Below are 12,749 nucleotides of genomic sequence, written 5' to 3'. Positions count from 1 at the left end.
TTGGAATAATGTAATTCAGCCAATTATCTCCCATAAGTATTACTAAATGTTGGCACTTTATATTTGTTCTAATTTTTCTAAACGTATAACAAGTGTTTGAGTTTGTTAATTTAAAAGATTTAGATAAATAGTATTTTTAATTATTTTTATTTTAAACAGTTGTTTGAATTTAAGATATTGTATGTACTTAGCAAAAGGTTATATTAAATTTGGAAATTGTGTTGCAATTGAGGTACACATGCCATTGAGACAGAGTACTTCTTTGCAAACTATCCACATAGTTTATAATCAATTTAGAAGTTGTACTCCTTATCACATCTCCCTGTACTGCATTAAGAATTCAAACACTGACTTATAAATTAGCTTGAGTTCTGAACAGGGAAGGTAGTTCTTACGTACTAAAGTTCCCAGATAAGATTTTAATCTTTTAACCAAATGCTTTATATATTCCCATTTCAATTAGTGAAGTATAGTGATACTCAAATAATTTTATATCATGGCCACTTTTAGATTTTGCCATTACGAGAGTTTTGTTAGTGTTTATTAAAAATTTTTTTTATGTAACCTTCTAAGCATTATATTACATTGACAAGAAATAAGGGACTCTGCTAAGTAAATGTCCTTGTCAGCCATCACGTCCTGTTTTATTTGCCTACACAAACAAATTTCTATGAAAATTTTGTTTTGAAAGACTGTTATCACATATATTAATTAGAATTGGGACCAAAACACTATCTTTAGGTACTCACTGATTGGAGACTCTGTAGGAACTATTCATTGGCTATTTTAATAGAAAAATTGTCTGTTTTCCAGGTAGCTTATGAATCACTTTAAAATGTAGGCTTCTATTCCTATATTTTCTTTTATTTATCCAGCAGTATATCATAGTGCAGAGTATAAAATGCTTTTGAGTAATCAGGAAAACTGCTCTCTGGAGATTAAAAGGTAATTAACAACATTTTTTAATTCAAGTAACAAGGTTTCTGTCATTTTATTTGTTTTGAGAACCATGCTGGTTTGAACAAATTATTTCATTTTCTTCCAGTTATTTATTGAAATAGTTTGGAAAATATTTCTTAAATATTTTATTCATAACCCATAAAATTGCTACAGGCCATTAGTTTGATGTTAGATGTTACTATCCAGAATAAAAAAATGGTCTTATAATCGCAACTTTAAGATTGTATGGAAAATTCCTTGTTTGTATGTCATAAACGTATAACGTTTCATATTACTTCACAAATCCATTCCTGCGCTATTTGAATCTGCAAAATAAATAGCATGTATGTATCATTAATATTTCCAAATAGATAATGCCTCCTTTTAGAAAGCTCTTATCCAAGTTATGAACAGATTAATATGTTGAGTAGGAATTTATTTTCATGGATTTTATTATTGAGTATAGTAATGCTAGTTAAGAATTTACATCCATGAGGAAGTATACTCGTATCAGTTGAATTATTAATACTTCAGATGAAGGTCAAATGGAACGGATGAACAGTGTGGAGTACTTAGATTGCAATTTTTCTAAATATTCGCAAACCTCACACATGGAATGGGAAGTAATTCACGTTATCACAGCTTTAAGTATCGAGCCAATATAAAGTCTGTGTTTGACATAATATGGACATTGATATTCAACTATTTAATTTCTTATTCCTATTACGTGAAGTATTAAGTCGTGTGAATGTTTCCTTTTGTTGTCTTCATATTGTAAAATACACTATGTTTAATATTTTGTATTTCCATTAGTTAAGTAAGACAATTGTGTGTGCTATATTATGACGTGATGTAAAATCAATGTAACTCGTGTGTGTATGCAAGAAAAATATAACCATTTTAGTCTTATTTTCATGTAGTATTTTATTTATGTTTAGACTCTAAGAACAGTCCTCTAAAATATTCAACAACGTTTCAAAGCAGTAGTTGTGCGCTGTAGCTATTGTTTAGTACATAGTTTCGAATATACGCATTTCAGTAACAAATATAACAACAGTTTAATTACAATTGAACTCTGTTTCCAAACATTAGCTGTCCACTGTAGCTATTGTTTAGTACATCGTTTTGAATATAAAATAGGAATTAGAGCTCAGTAACAAACGTATCCAACAGTTTATTCACAGTTCCTCATACAGGATCAGATGACATGGCTTCGTTGTGGGAGTGATAGACTCTCTGATTCTGGGGTAGGTGCAGGGGGAGCCCAGCGCTGTCTCTCTGCTGAGGCGAATGCCCAGTACAAGAGTGCCCCCACGAGATAGACGGCGATGATTAAGTAGAACATGTACTGCCACTGCTCCACAGTCTACAGTATAACACATTCAAATGTTAACAAAATATTCGAAGGGTACAATTGGAGGAACTGGGCATAGGCAAATACTCAATATGTTCAAAAGAAAAATGACAATTACAAGAGAACATACGTGTATTTAAGAGGATGATTTTGGGTGAAGAAAGGTTTGACATGAAATTGATGATAAGACATTTAAAGGATGAAGAAGTACAGGAAGGCTGCTTATTTTAGCAAAAAATAATATGGTTTTTCTGTACATGCATACATGATAATAATTACCTTTATGTTTATTACTTATAATCTAAGTTTTTGGTAACTTATTGTGATGAATGTTTCCTGTTAATCAAATCCTTTAGATACTGTAACATATTTGCTTATTACATCCTATATATATATATATATATATATATATATATATATATATATATATATATATATTATAATAGCATATATCTATATCTATATCTTTATTAACTCTAGCTTACACAATCAACAACCAGTATGAGAAGACTGTGATCAATATTGTTTCCATAGGCTGTCAGCCTTTTAATAATTTCATAACTTCTTTATTACAGTTGAATCATCGTTCTTCATTGTTTATACGGTTTTCTTATTGCCCTTGAATAATAGTATGGAATCTTTGCAAGTACTTCTGTTTTACTCATGGCATATCTGTGATGGGAAGGTTGGTTCCACGTGAATGTCAAGTTTAACACCAGTTCACCGCACTCCTAGTCCATTGTCTGAAATCCACTTGACCAGGAACAAGTCTGTGACAGCGTCAGACTTCAGACGCTGCACTAAGAGGAAGGTGAACTAGAGCTGAACTCAACCCTAACCACGTTATGTGTAGGAAACGTGGTCGCTCCACTTAGGTTTGGGTTTGTGTCTATTTGTAGTGAAACATCGTAATGCACATATTCGTGCATCTTATGAGACAATGAAAATATCTTTTCTCTTAGCTTTCACAATATTTTGTGTCTCTGATGTCGAAATGAAGTAAGTGTTAGTTGTAGTTCAGTAGTGTCTGGTGTGTTCTCTCAGAAGAACATGAGTCCAGATTCCAGATATCGAGTCTGCGACAGCGTCAGACTTCAGACGCTGCACTAAGAGGAAGGTGAACTAGAGCTGAACTCAACCCTAACCACGTTATGTGTAGGATACGTGGTCGCTCCACTTAGGTTTGGGTTTGTGTCTATTTGTAGTGAAACATCGTAATGCACATATTCGTGCATCTTATGAGACAATGAAAATATCTTTTCTCTTAGCTTTCACAATATTTTGTGTCTCTGATGTCGAAATGAAGTAAGTGTTAGTTGTAGTTCAGTAGTGTCTGGTGTGTTCTCTTAGAAGAACATGAGTCCAGATTCCAGATATCGAGTCTGCGACAGCGTCAGATTTCAGACGCTACACTGAATATTCTTATTTGTATTTTATCAAATTCTATTTTTTGTTAGATTTGTAACATATGTTCTATTAAGGCCGAGATTTTCATACACTAACACGTTTCGTACTCCTAATGTGAGTAACTGGTGGAGATGTTGAACTTGTAGTTACCCCAGTGAAGCGAATGTATCTTCCGGAAAAATGGAAAAGTGTTGGAGATACAAGAAGTAATTTAACCACAGCATACTAAACGTAAAACCTAAATTACTCTTTTATTTTATTCTCGCTTCTGTAATTCTTAAACTCACAATTTAGTGATTCGGTCTACAAATGTTATAAAATTGTTTTATGTTTTACAATAATGCGAGCTTAAATCAAAATAATCATTAAGTAGGATAGAGAGAATAACTAACCCTTTCTTTGACGATGTAGTCAGTAAGAAGTGGACTCAGAAGGCCTATAACACATGCAAATGTGTTTGAAAGTCCCATCAGAACACTGGCGTGCTGAGGCGCTATGTCCAGGTGATTTACACTGAAACACAAACACACATTTTAATCTTCTGAACAATCCACAAGTTAAAAAATATCTACTTTGTCTTCTTACAACACAAAAATACATAATACGACATTAACAACTAAATTAGTGATATATATTACGCTTAACTTACAATATAATATTAACTTTATGACCACTGAAACAAATAGTAGTTTAGTTGAGTTTAGTATCTTACACTGGCTGAGATGGTAATCGAAGACAGAGCATAATTTCCAATCTTCATCAGAGTACGCTGCACAGGGGTGCCGACTTATAACACATATTGTGAGAGTACATATCGGGAAAGTTTCTTAATTAAAAATGGACAATAGTGAGTTTTAAAGTTTTTTTAACATTTTAGAATCGTGTGATCAACGTTTATAACTCGACACTCCGGGATACTGAACAAGCCAGACATATTTTTGGCTTTGAAAAAAGAAACAGAACACATAAATGCTTGGTATTTTCGTAAAAAGAAACTTTAATTAACAGTAATAATTATGCTTACATACTGTTGGAGAGCAGATTTTATAGTTCGTAAAAGACTGAAATAATATTTAAATATTATATTAATATTTAATATTATATTAAAAACTCTCTCTCTCTCTCTCTCTCTCTCTCTCTCTCTGTCTCTCTCTCTCATGGCTATTACCTGACACAACTGGCTATTACCGTTAACGGAGTGTAAGTGATCAATATGATGGAAATATTAGTTTTATGGATACTGTTTACTTGCTTACGCTATCAATGTCTGATAACAGCTATGAAGTTGATACACCTAGTCAGTATATAGTTACCTGATGGCAGCCCTGGAAAACGCTGACAGAATTATGGCCATAACCTGACAAAATAACACACCGTTAACGGAGTGTAAGTGATCAATATGATGGAAATATTAGTTTTATGGATACTGTTTACTTGCTTACGCTATCAATGTCTGATAACAGCTATGAAGTTGATACACCTAGTCAGTATATAGTTACCTGATGGCAGCGCTGGAAAACGCTGACAGAATTATGGCCATAACCTGACACAATAACACACCGTTAACGGAGTGTAAGTGATCAATATGATGGAAATATTATTTTTATGGATACTGTTTACTTTTTTTTTTTTTTTTTTTTTTTTTTTTTTTTGCGTTGGGGTATTGGGGTGGATTCACAGATCCTCACACGTCAACCTGAGCTTATTGTGTGCCCCTTTGATGTTATAGAGGAGTAAGCCTATCTTTGTGCCCTTAATTAGGCTAAGAAGCTTTTCCCCGATACTAGCATCTGGTTTCGTCGCCTGGTTGTTTATCACCGAAAAGAGCCCTTCTCCTTGCTCCCAGTCTCTCACAGTCCCAGTATTATGTGTTTTGCAGTCTCTTCAGACTTATTGCAGAGTCTACACTCCGAGTCCTCATTTTCGTAAACCTAGAGTGTTTAGGTGTTTCCTGAAGTGGCCGTGTCCAGTGATCAAGGCAATCACTTGCTTAACCCCCGATCCCTGCCCAGCCCCATCAGCCATCTGGTGAAGCCGGAGCTAGAATCGGCAAGCAGTCTTTTGCCGAGTGCTTGTCCTTGGTGACTCTGCCACCGCAAGCGTGTCTTCCTGGACCATTTGTTTATACTTTGGTAAGCGGCTGACTTGCTTATACCACAAACTCGGTTCTGGACCGGGTGTATGGCATGCTTGCTCCGCTTTTGGCAAGCCTGTCGGCGCATTCGTTGCCACCTATGCCTGTGTGGCCCGGTACCCAACCAAGACGCACACAGTTGCGTGATCCAAGCTTGCAGAGAGTGTTAAAGCACTCCCACACAAGCCTGGATCCAATGCTGTTGGAGTCAAGAGCTTTAAGAGCTGCCTGACTGTCTGACATTATACAGATGTTTCATTCCCCGGTACCCTCTGGTGAGGCCTAGGTTGGCACAGGCTAGGATACCATAGATTTCGGCTTGAAAATATGGAAGCAGTTCCGACCCAAACTGCCGCAAAGGGCAGTTCTAGGGGATTGAATAAACACTCCATATCCAGTTCTACCCTTAATAAGCGAGCCATCCGTGTACCAGACAAAGCTCTTTCTTATTGTTGGGATGTTTATCTTGCGATTTCCACTCATCTCTGGAGTAGAAGTCAACAGAGAATGGCTTATTGAATACGAACTCCCGTTCTCATTATGTCGGAGACCATTTCGAGAATAGCGCTTGGGTTTACAGCTTTAGTGATGGCGCCATGGCTCGTGTTAGACGCGCCATTCCTCCACAAGCCAGCAACCATCAGCCGATAAGCTGACTTACGACGCGCTTCAGCTTTTATATGGACATCAAGAGGTAGAAGTCCTAAAGCCACCTCGAGGGTCGCTGAGGGACTGCTCCTGAATGCTCCGGTTACAAAGATTGTGCCAAGCCTTTGTAAAGCTCTCAAGCTTGGCTTTGGCAGTTTACCTGATTCCACCTTTGTCCACCAGACTAATGAACCATAAGTGATTTTGAGGCCTTACAACTGCTTTGTAGAGCCATAGTGCTATATGGGGTTTTACGGCCCCATGAGATTCCTGCAAGTCTCCTGGACGTCATGAGCGCCCACTTTGCTTTGTGCAGGATATTATTAAGATGATCATTCCACATAAGCTTATGGTCTAGAGTCAGTCCTAAATATTTGACTGTCTTTGACCACTCAAGCTGAGTGGATGCGAGTTTCAGCCTAGAAAGAGACTCTAGGTTCTTTTTCCTAGTGAATGGTACAACTACTGTCTTAGAGGGATTTACTTTCAGTCCCTCTCCCTGACACCAGTTGTGTACATGTTGAAGGTTGGTATTCATGATATCAACAACAACATTTGTATATTTTCCCTGTACCATAAGGACTATGTCGTCTGCATATCCTTGGACATAGATTCCATTGTTAGTAAGGTCCTCAAGTAGACCATCTACTACTAGATTCCACAGTAGAGGTGACAGGATGCCTCCTTGAGGACATCCCCTTGTGGGTGCGATCACAAGCGATTCTTCATTGAGAACGGCCCTGATCCGTCTGGAGCACAGCATGGCCCTATGCCACCGGCACAGGGCTGGCTCGAGGCCACGTCGCTGTGCTCCACTTACCATTGCAGTGAATTTGGGCATTGTCAAAAAGCTCCTTCAATGTCTATGAAGGTGCACAATGCCAATTCCTTGGCGGACAGGCTATCCTCAATCCTACTGACTAGTTGGTGCAGTGCTGATTCACAGGATTTGCCTTGCTGGTATGCATGTTGGTTGCGATGAAGGGGAGTGTCTGAGAGAACTCCCTTTTCTCAGGTGCCTCTCCACCAGTCTTTCTAATGTTTTTTCAGTAGAAACGAAGATAAACTGATGGGACGAAAAGATTTTAGGGATAGAGTAGTCCGCTCTCCCTTTTTTAGGGATGAAGACCACCCTGTTGAGGACGCCAGACTTGTGGTATGATAACAGCTATGAAGTTGATACACCTAGTCAGTATATAGTTACCTGATGGCAGCCCTGGAAAACGCTGACAGAATTATGGCCATAACCTGACACAATAACACACCGTTAACGGAGTGTAAGTGATCAATATGATGGAAATATTAGTTTTATGGATACTGTTTACTTGCTTACGCTATCAATGTCTGATAACAGCTATGAAGTTGATACACCTAGTCAGTATATAGTTACCTGATGGCAGCCCTGGAAAACGCTGACAGAATTATGGCCATAACCTGACACAATAACACACCGTTAACGGAGTGTAAGTGATCAATATGATGGAAATATTATTTTTATGGATACTGTTTACTTGCTTACGCTATCAATGTCTGATAACAGCTATGAAGTTGATACACCTAGTCAGTATATAGTTACCTGATGGCAGCCCTGGAAAACGCTGACAGAATTATGGCCATAACCTGACACAATAACACACCGTTAACGGAGTGTAAGTGATCAATATGATGGAAATATTAGTTTTATGGATACTGTTTACTTGCTTACGCTATCAATGTCTGATAACAGCTATGAAGTTGATACACCTAGTCAGTATATAGTTACCTGATGGCAGCCCTGGAAAACGCTGACAGAATTTTGGCCATAACCTGACACAACAACACACCGTTAACGGAGTGTAAGTGATCAATATGATGGAAATATTAGTTTTATGGATACTGTTTACTTGCTTACGCTATCAATGTCTGATAACAGTTATGAAGTTGATACACCTAGTCAGTATATAGTTACCTGATGGCAGCCCTGGAAAACGCTGACAGAATTATGGCCATAACCTGACACAATAACACACCGTTAACGGAGTGTAAGTGATCAATATGATGGAAATATTAGTTTTACGAATACTGTTTACTTACTTACACTATCAATGTCTGATAACAGCTATGAAGTTGATACACTTAGTCAGTATATAGTTACCTCATGGCAGCCCTGGAAAACGCTGACAGAAGTATGGCCATAACCTGACACAATAACACACCATTGACGGAGTTTAAGTTTCCTGCAAGCAAAATCAATATTGCCTGACTTATGAAGGTACCGCAGTTGAAAACTTTCAGCACCTATAACAAGAAAAGACGTATTATGTAACGGACGATAAGCTAAGTTAAAGCGTCCGAGGTTGTAATGACCTGGCCCGCCGTGCCGCCCTATCATTGTGCTTTGTCTTCACTTGCACATTTGTATCTCAAAACATTAACATAGCATCCATAATGAATCCAATGTCTGTGGTATATTGTCTGTGTATGGAGATGTTTACATACTACGTGCTGTATGCAAAAATGTTGATACAAGGTTGCGCGCGGTGCTGGAGACAAACATAATTTTTTATGTTAACCGAGAAATTAAAATGCATGGACGAAAGGTACAAGTTTTCCATCTCAAGAGTGCGTGTGTGGACATGTCTGTGAACAAAAGAATTTTCGTAATATCTTCTCATATACGAGTAGTTAATCGTGCAATGTAACTTATATTGGACGTAAAATAAACAATGATGGAAAAGAAAGTTAGGAAATCTGATTTACTACTTAATGCAGAAAAATAAAGGATATAGTAAAAAAAATTGATTCTTTGGAACCTATTACTAATAGCAGTAACCTTGCTAATGCTACTTAGGAGGTCATTAATAGCTGCTAATCTAAAGTACGTGTTTTATTTCTGACTTATTCAGCACCAATAACTTATTCTAAACCTTTTGTAAACGATTATTGTGGAATTTTATTCTTGAACCTCCAAAAATGTTTCTATTATTTATACATTTAGTTGCATTTCAATAAATACCTTTTCCTGTAAGTTTCTTATGGGTTCATCTCGAGTTTTATTTGAAATGGAGTGCCCATATGAAAATACTATCGAGTCATCTAAAATCAGATACATTCAACCAGAGGTGGCTTTTAACATTTGCCTCAGAAGAAGTTCTTGAACTGGTTTACCTAGGCTATATGAGTCAAATGTTAGGTAAGAAATAATATTTTGGAAATTTTCTGGAGTTGTAATTTTTAATAGAGTTTAATCTTAAAGAGAGGGTTGGGGGTCGTTTAGAGAACTAATGAGAGCAGGTGAAAACTGTACAGAGAGTTTCTGATCTAGTGGGATACTATCCTTGGCCTTCCTTCTTACTTTTTGACAGTGTTTATTTTTCGAAATAAAAATCTGTTTCCACATTTATACCATGATCATAACAAACGGCACAGAAATGATCAAATTTCAGACCGACTCAACATTTTTTTAAACTTTTTCATTTTGGTCCTAAACTCTACAATTTACTTCCAAATGTAATCCAAATGCAAAAAAATGTAAACAGTTTTAAAACATTATTTAAGGGCTTAATTGATTGTAAAGTGTTTACTCTCGTGATATTCATGGCTTGATGAGACCTTTAATGTTTTGTGGTATGAATAATCTAACAATTGTTACAAGAGTATACTCTGTTTTAAATTTAGATTGTACGCTCTACTGTAAACAGATCTATTCGATTGCTTTCGTATAATTATTTTTTATTCAGATTTTTTGACTTACTTGGGAAAACAATGTGTTCTACTGTGTGAATCAAATCAAAATCATATCAAATCAAAATAATTTATTTCTCATTGACATTAACATGTATCGAGAATTGTCAATATGTATAAAATAAATAAATACTAAAAATATTCTTATTAAAGTTATTGCTATATCTGGTAAAACTACAAATTAAAAATATATTGAAAAACAGTACTAATGATAGTTTTACTTGTAAGGTTGGGTGGGGCACAAAAATTCAGAGAGTGAGTAAAAACAGTTTTTTACAAGAAAGTCTTTTAGTTTGTTTTTGAAAGATGCAAGTGAAGTGCTAGCTTTTAAATAATCTGGCAATCTATTATAAATTGTAGGTCCTAAATATTCTATTGATTTGCGGAACATATTATTACTATGGTGGGGTACTGTAAACTATTTTTATTTCTGGTGGGATATATATGATTGTGGGTAGGAAAATCGGTAATGTGTTTAAAAGTGTAAATTGATACGGAATAAATAAAAATGGAGGGGAGGGTTAGTATATCATTATGCCATATGACATCACAGAGGAAAAGTAACCATCATATACCTTTTTCAGTGCACTACTTTTCAGAAAATTGGAAAGACATTTTAAGGAAAACAATACAAAGTTGAGCTTAGAGCTTATTCTTATTATTACGTATAAATTTTAGGATAACAATTGCGGTATGTGTAAAAAACGAAATAATTGTTATTGAGTTAGGTCCAAAAAGTCTTACTTGAACGCAGTAAGTGGGATTCACTAAATTTTGTATAGAGCCAAACGACGAGAAAACGTAGTTTCAAACTTCCAATTTAGAGAGATTACTTGCAAATTACTAAAATTATTCAATTTTAAGGGTAATTTTAAAGTTAATGCTCATTTAAAACTTTAGTGTTTTTGTAGAGAATTCAATTATAAGCTAAATCCAATTCAGACAAATTGTTTTTGTTAGTCATATATTATTTCTATCGTTTTAACTAACGGAAATTAGCAACGAAACTATAAAGATGGTTACAATTAGGTCGATCGGATAGTATAGCGGTGCTGAGGAAATGTGGCAAACATTTATAGAGTGCTTGAAGAACTTTTTGAAGTAATTGATTTTGGCGGTCTATAAATGTATGTTTTACACGGGGAAAAAACGTTCGTCTCGCGTCACGGAACGTCACGCATGTTTGCTCTGTAGCTGCTAGAACAATACTATCGCGGTCATTTTGTGTTAGAATGTCAGTGAGATTCTACGTTATCTCGACAACTATCCCGGCGTAATTATGAGCGGGGACTGTCGCTCCTTATTCAAGCGACTTCTTCTTTTGGCAGGCTATGGATGTACATTTTTCCTCAGTTTTCAAAGTGAAATGATAGCTTTACTGAAACGTAAAAAATTAAAAGGAATGACCGGCAGAAGTGGCTTTAATTTATTTATTTTTATTTTAGACACCAATGCAAATACATATATGGAAACAGAAATAGATGGTACAATAAATATATGAAAACTGTGGAATTAGAGATAATTAAAAGATCATAAACTATAATTTCAGTGATGGCAACTAATACATCTCAAAAAGATAATAGCAAAAGAGTCAGTAGGCTAAAGAGAATCAAGCATTAATCATACTGCGTGAATCCTCATTTCATTTTCTCAATTTGGGCCGCAGAGTGCGTACCCTTCAGTCAACAAACAATACCAACTGCCAAGTCATTGACGAGAGATGTGTCCAACGTAAGCTGCGCCAGTACAGATGTAAGCATCCACTGTTTCCTTTGAATTTGAATTCGCGATCCTCAATTTCTTTCTTTAGCTGTTGTGATCAACAAGAGCAGACTGGTTCCTTGTTAACGAAAGAAACCGGAGAGTGACGGGGTGTGGGCTGCTGTGTTTATACTACTAACACTTATTTTGGTTATCTCTGGATCTTAATTGAGGCCCCACAAGTACGCCCAATACGTTTGGCCAGTGTATAGCTTTCACGTTATTTGTCGTCCTAGCCTATGTAATAATACAAGGTTTGCCTTTTTTGTCTCTAACATAAAGTCCATTGTTTTTCTCTTTAGAGTTAAAATTAAATTAAATATAAGCTCAATACAATTAAATCCTATGTCAAATTATCACATATGATCAAAACACAAAGAATTTCCATTGCCTCTAAAATTAAGGCAGTCAGTATTTTAAGACAATACTCAATATGTACGACAGATGTTACATTTCATTATTGTATGATGTAGTAATAATAGGTTCCTTCGTTTTTCTATAGAACTCCCGAAATACACTAGAACATCATCGTTGCATGCACAAAAATACAGGCGCTTCGATAATATTGTTCTATTACCTGTGGTCGGGCGACTGACTGCGGAAACAGCTTGCGAGCTAGGCAGTTTGGAGTTGGCGTTGCCTAACCTGAATTGGTTGTGCATATGCGCGAACCAAGCAATAGCGAATGCCATCCTGTACCAATCTGTTATGAATGCTTTTTATAGAAAATGAGTCACTTTCTATTTTTATATACCGGAAACTCATGTCTTATCAGCTTTGGTT

At 36.1% G+C, this 12,749-nt stretch overlaps 1 protein-coding gene across 1 annotated transcript in view; it reads right to left on the bottom strand.

The window, feature by feature from the left end:
• Window positions 1–1,837: 1,837 nt before the first annotated feature.
• The window catches only part of LOC124356964 (vesicular glutamate transporter 1-like), a 31,726-nt gene continuing 20,814 nt past the window's right edge, over window positions 1,838–12,749 (bottom strand). Inside the window, exons 8-10 of the mRNA XM_046808304.1 lie at window positions 8,617–8,759; window positions 4,093–4,213; window positions 1,838–2,305 (exon numbers count right to left, since the gene is read on the bottom strand). Of these exons, the coding sequence (XP_046664260.1) occupies window positions 2,138–2,305; window positions 4,093–4,213; window positions 8,617–8,759 (432 nt within the window). The 3' untranslated portion in view covers window positions 1,838–2,137. The remainder of the gene's footprint in view (window positions 2,306–4,092; window positions 4,214–8,616; window positions 8,760–12,749) is intronic.

The sequence above is a fragment of the Homalodisca vitripennis genome, chromosome 3, assembly GCF_021130785.1.
Source record: "Homalodisca vitripennis isolate AUS2020 chromosome 3, UT_GWSS_2.1, whole genome shotgun sequence".
NCBI classification, from domain to species: Eukaryota; Metazoa; Arthropoda; class Insecta; order Hemiptera; family Cicadellidae; genus Homalodisca; species Homalodisca vitripennis.
Note: the sequence above shows the minus strand (reverse complement) of the source record. Positions and strands in the feature narration are given on the sequence as shown.